The sequence below is a fragment of the Zingiber officinale genome, chromosome 9A (assembly GCF_018446385.1).
Source record: "Zingiber officinale cultivar Zhangliang chromosome 9A, Zo_v1.1, whole genome shotgun sequence".
Lineage (NCBI taxonomy): Eukaryota > Viridiplantae > Streptophyta > Magnoliopsida > Zingiberales > Zingiberaceae > Zingiber > Zingiber officinale.
Genome location: NC_056002.1, coordinates 128774389 through 128784177, shown reverse-complemented (window position 1 = coordinate 128784177; position 9789 = coordinate 128774389). Strand labels below are relative to the sequence as shown.

Below are 9789 nucleotides of genomic sequence, written 5' to 3'. Positions count from 1 at the left end.
CAATGGAAATTTTATGGTTGTTGTTGAGATGATTGCTGAGTGGGACTCAGTGATGAAGGGGCATATTGAAAGAAATACACATCATCATTATCTTAGCTACAAAATTTAGAATGAATTGATATGTTTGTTAGCTTCTCAAATCAAGAGTTCTATTCTTGAAAACATTAAAAAAGCTAAGTTCTTTTCTATAATACTTAATTGCACTCCTGATGTTAGTAACCAAGAGCAAATGACTTTGGTTATAAGATGTTTTGATGTTTCTACAAGCCCAATAAAAGTTGAAGAATACTTTTTGGGATTTTTAAAAGTGGATGATACAATAGGACAAGAGTTGTTTGAAGAACTGCAAAATGTGTTGAAAAGTTTTGATCTTGATATTGATAATGTGAGAGGACAGGGATATGATAATGGAGCAAATATGAAAGGGAGACACCAAGGCGTACAAAAAAAACTTTTAGATATAAATCCTAGAGCATTATACACTCCATGTGGCTATATTGTTGGAATTTAACACTTTATGACATTATAAATTCCTGTGGAAAAGCGAAAGACTTTTTTTGGAGTAGTACAACGAATTTATACAATATTTTCTCATTCTACAAAGAGGTGGAAGACTTTGATAGATCATGTGACGATAAAAGGTTTAACTCTCAAGCCATTATCAATCACTCAATGGGAAAGTCGTACTGAAAGTGTGAAAGCAGTGGTACTTCAAGCTCAACAAATCAGAGAAGCTTTACTTCAAGTTGCAGAAGAAAAAGACACCTACTCTAAAATAAGAAGTGAAGCTAAGTCTTTAGCAACATTTGAACTTGGAAATTTTGAGTTTTAATGGGTATGATTATTTGGTATGACATATTGGGTAAAGTTAACATTGTTAGCAAAGGCTTACAATCTGAAAACATACTTATTGGCGTTGCTATGACCAAGGTTAAGGGGCTAATTGCTTCTTTTGAAGAGTATAGAGAATTTGGATTTGGACAAGCTATTAATACAACAAAAGAACTTGCTTCAACAATGGAGATTGATCCTGTTTTTTCTGAAAAAAAAAGACAAATATATAGAAAAAGACATTTTGATGAGGTTACATGTGAGTCTTCCAAAATATCTCAAGAATATGTTGAGAAAGCTTTTAGAGTTCATTATTTCGTTTACATAGTAGATCAAACAATTGGGTCATTGAAGAAAAGATTTAAGCAATATGCAGAATATGAAGATCTTTTTGGATTTCTTTTCATAGCTGAAAAGTTGAGTTCATTGATTGATGAGGACTTGAAATCTTGTTGCAAGAATTTTGAAAGGAAATTACAAAGGAAAAAGGGTACAGGACAAGATGTTTCAAATTTGGATGGAGATGACTTATATCAAGAACTGAAAATCATACAACATATTCTACCAAAGGAAACTACAACAGCAAGTGAAATACTAATTTTTTGTAAAGAATGAATTGTTTCCCGAATTCATTCATTGCATACAAGATATTATTAACTATTCCGGTGACTGTCGCATCTACAGAAAGAAGCTTGTCTAAATTGAAGTTGTTGAAATCTTGTTTGAGATCAAACCATGACCTAAACAAGATTGAATGCATTGACTATGATTTCGATTGAGAATGAGTTTTTAGAGAAACTCAATTATAAAAGATTGATTGATGACTTTGCAGATAAAAATGCAAGAAGATCAGTTTTTCATAGTTAATTGTAATAATTGTAATAATTCGTTTCCATTTTCTAATATTGATTATTAGCCATGTGGAATATAATGTTTTCATTATTATGGATTTTAATTTATGTGTTTTGTTAATGATTAATTTATATAGTATCAATTTTAATATTTTTTATCTGAAATTAAAAGGCCTATTTTATTTTTTAACACCGGAGCCTTCAAAGTCTAGGGCCGCCCTGATTATATATTTAATAGACTTATATGTGACAAAACAACATAACATAAAGTGAAAGGTAAAGATATATGTTGAAGGCTATAAATGAGAGGCTAGAGGAGCATTGAAAGGCTAGCAAAAATTCTTATTATCTATTTTCTTGAGCTTCTTCGTAGTCTAATTCTCTGTTTCACTTGTAAAGTTGTTGTTGTAAGATGTTTCTCAACCTCAATAAGGTACCCAAGAAGGAAAAAAGATGACTTTCGAGAATGACTCGCTAACAGGTCATATGTCATGAAGTAAGAATGAGGGTTCCAAACCATGCCACATTGTTGTATTAGTGATGTGTAAGTGTATGTAGAAAATTTATATTTGCAGTCAATCACTATTAATCCCTTTGGCCATATGACTATGACCTTACCGATCCTAACAGCAAGTCTCCAACATCACATGTGGAGTTATTGTTGCATAAGTTGCCGTTAGTTTATTGTTTGTTAGTAAATATAATAATTAAATGTCCATTATTAATTGTTAAATGCTTCTCTACATGAGACATTTCGTTGATCATATCCTAAGGTTTTGTAGTATATATATATATATAAAGATTTTTCAGATACATTAGGATAACAAATTCCACAACAGATTGATTAGTCGTGACCAATAATTTTGTATCTTTGATAGTAGAATAGTTTTAAAATTTTCAAGGATATCTTCCATCTCATTGATCCATTGTAGATTTCAACCATCTATGACAACTAATGTTGAAATATTGTGTCACAATTTTTGAGACAGTTTAAAAATTCTTTCAGAATGGAATAAAAAATTGAGGTATTTGAAGAGCCCTTTACTTGAGAAAGATAAAATTCTCATGTAAAATCCAAAATAAGGCAATTCATAAAGACGCATGGAGTTCCACTGTTTCCCCTCAACAATTGGAAAAAAATCTGTACACCCTCTATAAGTACAAATGTACAAGCATAAGGTAAACCAACAATCCAGCAAATGCACATTACGTGCGTTCTAAAGAGGCTTCAAAAAGTTGTTTCATACTGCAGAAGCAACTGCTTTCTTTTTACCAAAGGCATTCTTGTCGAACAGTGTTTCCAAGGACCTTGATTTTCGGTTCCTCACTCGGCCGTTCTCCTTCAGCAGCTCAGCCAACCTCCTCTTCTCATCACTTACGTCTGGGCTAGCCGTTCCAAGCTTTTCCTCCCTCAACCCGACAACATACTTGAGAATCTCAATGGCTTCATCAAACCTGCAACAAGAAGTAAACAAACACACCCTTAGATCATCTGCCATATTTTAAGTAATGACAATATCACTATTGCTAGATATAAATGAAAAGAAAAACTGCAGTAGAGGTCTTAGTTTGGGCTATATCTCCTTCCCCTTTTGCTAAAAATATGGGTTCACCTCAAATCTCTCAATGTATCTAGTGAATCTTAATCTGGTCTCTTCATTCAACCTTTATAGAATAATTTATCTTTTACAGAGAGTTCCACGCCTCCCCAATTAGATGCTTTCATAAAGAACTTGTAAATTTCCAAAAACCACAATGCACAAGACATTGCCTCAATCTCCAATATCCTAAAAGCCCATAGTAAAGAAATGAGAACAAGTAGAGAGTGAGAAATATTAGGATAAGTAAAATAATGGGAAATGTGCATGCTTGGTCATACAAATTAGAGAACATGACTGAATCATGTCGACTTAATCATATTGGAAGGCACCAGAACCTCAGATGTGTTATGAGAACAGACCATGGATAGAAAAGGGACAAGTGATGGCCATTAATGCAAGCATACCTTCCCATAGCATCATATGCTCCTGCTAGATTGCTGTATACTCCTAATGTGTCTAGATGGTATGGACCACACTCTTGTTCAAGAATGCTCCTGGCTTCATCAAAAAATTTTGCAGCTTCACTGATTGCAAAACTCTGAATACAAGCAAGGCCCATCTGATTCAAAACAACTCCAAAAAAAGCAGACTTCTTCTCCCCACATGCCCGTAGTTTGGTGATAGCATTCTCCAATGAAAGGTAAGACTCCTCATAGTTCCCTATAATGTAGTGCAGAACCCCTATCTGTGCTTCAATTCCAGCAATGGTGCTTTGTTGACCTGGACAGTTCTTATACATCTTCACGGCCTTCTGTAGTAACTTCAGTGCCTGTTCATTTTCATTCATTGACTCAAATATTGATGAGACATTCGTAAATCCAGTGGCAATTTCCTCTGATGATGAACCAGGAATTGGCTTATTATATATTCGGAGAGCACTTTCACAGTAGCATTTTGATTCCCCGAACTTTCCTATCCTATTATGCAAATCAGCAAGACGTACAAAAACAGAAGCAACAGCAGGATGGTTCTCCCCTTTGGATGCCTTGAATGCAGTGAGAGCTTTCCTGTATGCAAACACAGCTTCTTCATATCGTGCCAATGAGAGATAGATGTCACCTATGCTTATATCAACTGAAGCCACTTCAGTTTCCTGACCATTGGACACCAAACCCATGCTAGCCAAGACTAAATGCTCCAAAGCTGCTTCGTGGTCCCCCTTGGTATCATAAATGAGGGCCATGAGTCTCCTATCTGCTGCCTCTTCTACAGATGTGGTTTCCCCATTTGCTTTATGGATGTCAAGAGCCTTTTGGCACAACCTCTCAGCCTGTTCAAATTGCAGTGCTTGGACATGAGCTTCAGCTAAGTAGCGACAAGTTTCCCCAACTCGAGGATCCATATCACCCAAGGCCTGCCTCTGGATTTCTAATCCATCCTCGTAGCAGTATATCGAACTCTCCAGGAGCCCCAACATGGCATAAGTGTCACCCAGCTGCATATAACCAGAAAATTTGGCAAGAGCATGTTCTTGGCTCTCTTCAGGAACTGGAATCTTGACAGACTGTTGAAGAACAGGAACAGCCTCAGCAAACTTTCCCAAGTTGCAATAGATTGCTGCTACAACATGCAAGCTCATGACCAAGTCTAAGCTCGGTTTCACACCAGTACATTTCTGAAATGACTTGGCTGCTCGAAGAGCATATTTCAGAGCTTTTTCTTGATTGTTTGAAGCAATCAAATCCTTGGCATGTTTAAGAAGGAAAGGCCCAAGGTCAGGGTTATCTAGCCGTCCTTCAGATAGATCATCAGACCCAGTATCTGAATTTGCCTCTTTTGTTGGATGCTTATTTTGTTTTTTCATATGCCCAACTACATAACCTCTGTTTTCCACAGTCTTATCGTCCTTCTGTGGTGACCTTAAGCCATTCTTTTCTGCAGTTTTATCATCCTTCTGTGGAGATTTTAAGCCACCCTTTCCTATAGTTTTATCATCTTTCTGCGCTGATCCTAAGCCACTTTTTGCTACATGGATATCAAGCTTCAAGTAACTGAGGTGGAGAGGGCATCAGTTACTGTATTGTCTACATGGATATCACTTTTTGCTACATGGATATCAAGCTTCAAGTAACTTTTTGCTACATGGATATCACTTTTTGCTACATGGTTTTCAAAGAAAAAAAGAGTGTCTTTCTGTATTGTCTTTTTAAAATTCTAATGAATAATAAGATACTACATTTGATCAATATTATATCAGGTAGTAATTTAAATTTTTTATAAATACTATATTATTAATTGTATCGGCCAAATAAAAATGAGACAATTATTAATATTTTAATTTGAGTTGATTTTTTATTATACTAACATAAATATGGGAAAATAATTATTTTATAAAAGTTTAGATTTAAGGGGTTAAAATTGATCTGTTGGTTTTTATTTTTTTTTAATAATTATATAATTGTGTGAAGTTTCCCAAACAATTTAAGCAATGAAATTTCATTGAATTATAATATATTTAACGGCGCCCGCGACCGCAAAGAGTGAAGCCTCGCAATTCAATTATATATAGTCATTCACTCGTTCTCTATCCCAGCGAAGAGTGAGGCCACTTCTTCCATCGATTCGACGGCGTGGAACTCCAGCGCACGGCAGTTTCTTCCATCGAAGCCGCGTGCAGTTCTTACGATCTGACAATGTGGAGACTCAAGATCGCGGAGGGCGGCAGCCCCTGGTTGCGCACAACCAACAATCACGCCGGCAGACAGGTGTGGGAGTTCGATCCCAGCCTCGGCACGCCCGAGGAAATCGAGGAGGTGGAGAGGGCACGAGAAGCTTTCCGGGAGAGCCGGTTCGAGAAGAAAAACAGCGCCGATCTGCTTATGCGGATGCAGGTACGATCGAGTTGTAGTTCAAAACTATTCACTATAAGAACAATGTTATTTAGCGACGAGAAAAGAAATGTCTTGCAAATTCTTGCAACTTTCATTTGGGTCAGAAAACAACTCTTGCAAATTCTTTTCTGCGCGCGCATGTGTGTGTTTTATCTTTTATGGAAGTGATTGAGATTATCATTTTCTTTACTTTATCGCAGTTTGCAAAGGAGAATCCACTTGAGATGGACTATCCTATCATCAGGATTGAAGATGATGAAGATGTCACGGAAGAAGCTCTAGTCACTTCCTTAAGAAAGGCAATTAGCATTTTTTCTACTCACCAAGCACATGATGGACACTGGCCTGGGGAATTTGCAGGCCCAATGTTTTTTTTGCCCGGATTGGTATTTGCTTGAATCTTTTCATATGAAAAATTATAACCGCTTAACCCTTTTTCTAGATTAAACTTCCTGCAATATTGTGCCTCGATTGCTCTTATGTGAATTTTTATTTTTATGAAAACTTGACAGAGTCTATTGTTGGATAAGACTTGAATTTTGGCAGTGGATTTGTCTTGCCAGATAATATACACAATTTTATTTCGCATATCAGGTGTCTACTAAATTTTTGCCTTTTGATTTGTGCAGATAATAACTTTACATGTTACTGGAACTCTAAATACTGTTTTGACACCTGAACACCAGAAGGAGATCCGTCGTTATCTCTACAATCATCAAGTATCATATTCTTGACTCTCTTTTTTTTTATAAAGTTGATCTGAATCCTTTGCTAAATTGTCATTTGCCTGCTTATGTATTGCAGAACAGAGATGGAGGGTGGGGTTTTCATATTGAGGGTAGGAGTACTATGTTTGGTTCGGCATTGTGTTATGTTACTTTAAGGTTGCTTGGACAAGGACCTGATGATGGAGATGGGGCAATGGAAAAAGGGAGAGAATGGATCTTAGACCATGGAAGTGCTACTTGTACAACATCATGGGGAAAGATCTGGTTATCTGTAAGTAATAGTGACTCTCTTTTGTATTAAAGCTTGATATCCATGTATTCCACAAGCCAAAGCTAGTTACCTCACTTTTCAAGTATTTATCAGGGTTGTGTCGCAACTGAGGTGGTCTTTTGAGCTTCTTTGATGATCCAGAAGATGTATTGGTGGACAGGGATTTTAAATTACTCTCAAGTTTCTTTTCAGTTGGCCTATTTTTCGCTCGGGCTACTACATTAGTTATATTTCTATCTTCTTGAGCTTCAATTGCTCGAATAGCTTGACCACCTACAAGATGACACAACTCTGAGTCAATCCTTGACTCTTCACTATCTGATCCATAGCTCTGCCATGACACTGATCCGTCATAAGAGCCCTCCAACTCACATACATTATAATATAGCTTCTCAATTGAAGGCTCCCTAACACCATCAGTTTGGAATTCCATAGCCTCAGCCATAAAACTGTCCATGCTTGGAATTCTCGATGACATTGGTGTGGACAAATTTTCTTTAACATCTGAAGCAATGAAGTTGCATGGCATTTCATTTGTACCAACTTCAACCCTCAGAAAGCCTTGCATGATGATGGAGAATGGCAGGTCAAACCAAAGGACGATCTTCCAAGGTAAACAGGAGTGGTGAACAAATAATTTTTGAAGAGGATTGCACAATTTATTTCCTAGCATAAGAAGGACAAGAGTACTTCTTTATTGTGAATTCCAAACTAATACTACAAAAAACAAAATTTGCATTGTTCTTGAATAATATAGTCTGAAAGGCAATTCAAATAATGATGGTAGAACAGTGAAATGACAGGCGGAATCAAATTACGATGGAAAACGATCCTAAACTGAAAAAAAACATCCTACTTAAGAGACAATTTATACAAGTCTCAGCCTTTCATTGTTATAGCAGCAATAAAGGATAGAAAAGAACATCAAAAAAAGGTTGATCCAAATGAATGGAATTGTGAACAAACTTTCACTTCGCGATGGAATCATTTCCACCTTTTATAAATAGTTTTGTCTCCAGGAAGGAAACTTTTAGATTATTTATAAAAACAAAGAACCCCTCGGGTAATGCGCGTTACAGAATCATCCGGAGAGCGCTCCCCTCAAGCCGAAACCAGAAAAAGAAACAATAAACCAGAAAATCAAAAGAATCAAAGCGACAGGACAATTCGATCCTCCGCATTCTACCGGAAATCTAAGAGCTGGAACAAACAACACCATGGAAAAATAATCTCATACCCTAAAATCCCGCCAGCCGCGGCATCCCTGCGGAAAAGAATCGGTCGGAGACTGAGCGCAGAAGAAGAGCCCGGAAGCGGGAGGGGAGGGAGGGGAAGAGGTTGGTGCGGTGGGGTCGGGAGGGATTTGGAGAGAAGAGCGAGGCAAAGCAACGGTTGGAAGAAGGCGACGCCTCTCCGCCCGCCCATTAGCAACGACCTCAGGACACGAGCCGCCGTCGTTTCAAGGTCCGTCGTCGAATGGACAGATGGGATTACTACGGCGCGAGGAGACAAAATTAGAAGGTTGATTACTTTTGATTTGCTCCGGACCGTTCGTTAACTTCGTTCAAGGTCTGATCTAAGCTCATAACTCTAAATATTATTTGCAATGAGCTCTATACAAAATATCTCATGATAATAAAAATATCTTACATCTTTTTAAACGCATAATCTTTTAAATCTTTTTAACGTAAAACTTTAATTGAATCTTTGATAATCACGATAAATTCAAAATGGAAATATCGTCTATATATCCATCCCCGTTCAAATTAAAAAACTTTTCTTATCCCAACTGACTTGCTAAATCCAGGCCTTGATTCAAGGCATATGTCATTAAGGTCTATACCTAGGACCCCAATTTTATTAGGGTCCATTATTATTTTAAAAAATAAATAGATTTCATTTAGATTTTGCTCCAGATTTGACTTGCTTCGATTTTCGTTCTAGTGCTTTTTAGATTTTGCTGGCTTCCAATGCAATGATTTTGCTTCAGATTTTGCTCCTTTCAATTTTCATTGTGCTGTTCAATTAATTACAATGATAACTACATATAATTACATATTAATTATAATTATTATATTCTCTAATCCTAAAATCATATCTAGAGTTACAAAATAACTGATCCTGTCTGAGCGCTGAGTTGATGGATACTGGGGACGTGGTGCTCTCCGCTGTCTTCGACTGGTGATGTAGATCTCCGGTGAACCTGCAAAGAAGCCGAGCCAGGAGGGGTTTCCCGGCGACGACCCTCCGACGCTCAAGTCAAGCAGTGAAGAAGAAGAAGAATAAGGCTACATTATTGTGGCTACAGTGATTAAGATTGCATACCTCCGTCGAAGTTTGGGGGTCCTTATATAGGACCCCGGGGAGGTACGGGCACGCTTCTCGATGCGTGCACGCTTTCCCAAACATACCTCAGTAGGATTGTGTCAGAAAAGCATGTCTGACGTCATTCCGTAATCGTCCGAGCATATCCTGGATGTGACGGTGGAAACTTCCATCGTACGATACTCTGTCCGCTCCGCGCTGATCGTGCTGTTTGTCGGCGGCAGGTGTCTCGAGGATGAAGTTACCAGCTGTCCTTTTTGTCTCCTAGCGCTTTCACTTGCTCCCGGACAGAGCGGACCAGCAGCTCGGCGCTCATGGTCTCCGGGAATGCGCCTACCTTGGCCCGGGCGG

General features: G+C 37.8%; 2 protein-coding genes across 2 annotated transcripts; one reads left to right on the top strand and one right to left on the bottom strand.

Moving 5' to 3' along the window:
• Positions 1-2809: 2809 nt before the first annotated feature.
• LOC122018644 (protein KINESIN LIGHT CHAIN-RELATED 1-like) lies at positions 2810-7709 on the bottom strand. Its single transcript, XM_042576021.1, has 3 exons — positions 7177-7709; positions 3688-5158; positions 2810-3137 (listed from the first exon to the last, which is right to left on the bottom strand). The coding sequence occupies exons 1-3, from the start codon at positions 7679-7681 to the stop codon at positions 2924-2926; spliced, it is 2190 nt and encodes a 729-aa protein (XP_042431955.1). The 5' UTR covers positions 7682-7709; the 3' UTR covers positions 2810-2923.
• LOC122018643 (cycloartenol synthase-like) lies at positions 5808-6527 on the top strand. The gene is made up of 2 exons (XM_042576020.1): positions 5808-6114; positions 6315-6527. Exons 1-2 carry the CDS (start codon positions 5917-5919, stop codon positions 6510-6512), a joined length of 396 nt encoding a protein of 131 aa, XP_042431954.1. The 5' UTR covers positions 5808-5916; the 3' UTR covers positions 6513-6527.
• Positions 7710-9789: the final 2080 nt, after the last annotated feature.

Excerpts from the sequence above, each read along its gene's own strand:
- LOC122018644 (XM_042576021.1), bottom strand. The coding sequence starts at position 7,681 with ATGCAAGGCTTTCTGAGGGTTGAAGTTGGTACAAATGAAATGCCATGC. Across the intron at positions 5,159-7,176 it reads CTTGAAAAGTGAGGTAACTA|AAAAGAATGGCTTAAGGTCA; the intron begins GCTTTGGCTTGT and ends ATAAAACTGCAG. Across the intron at positions 3,138-3,687 it reads GCATATGATGCTATGGGAAG|GTTTGATGAAGCCATTGAGA; the intron begins GTATGCTTGCAT and ends TTCTTGTTGCAG.
- LOC122018643 (XM_042576020.1), top strand. The coding sequence starts at position 5,917 with ATGTGGAGACTCAAGATCGCGGAGGGCGGCAGCCCCTGGTTGCGCACA. Across the intron at positions 6,115-6,314 it reads ATCTGCTTATGCGGATGCAG|TTTGCAAAGGAGAATCCACT; the intron begins GTACGATCGAGT and ends ACTTTATCGCAG.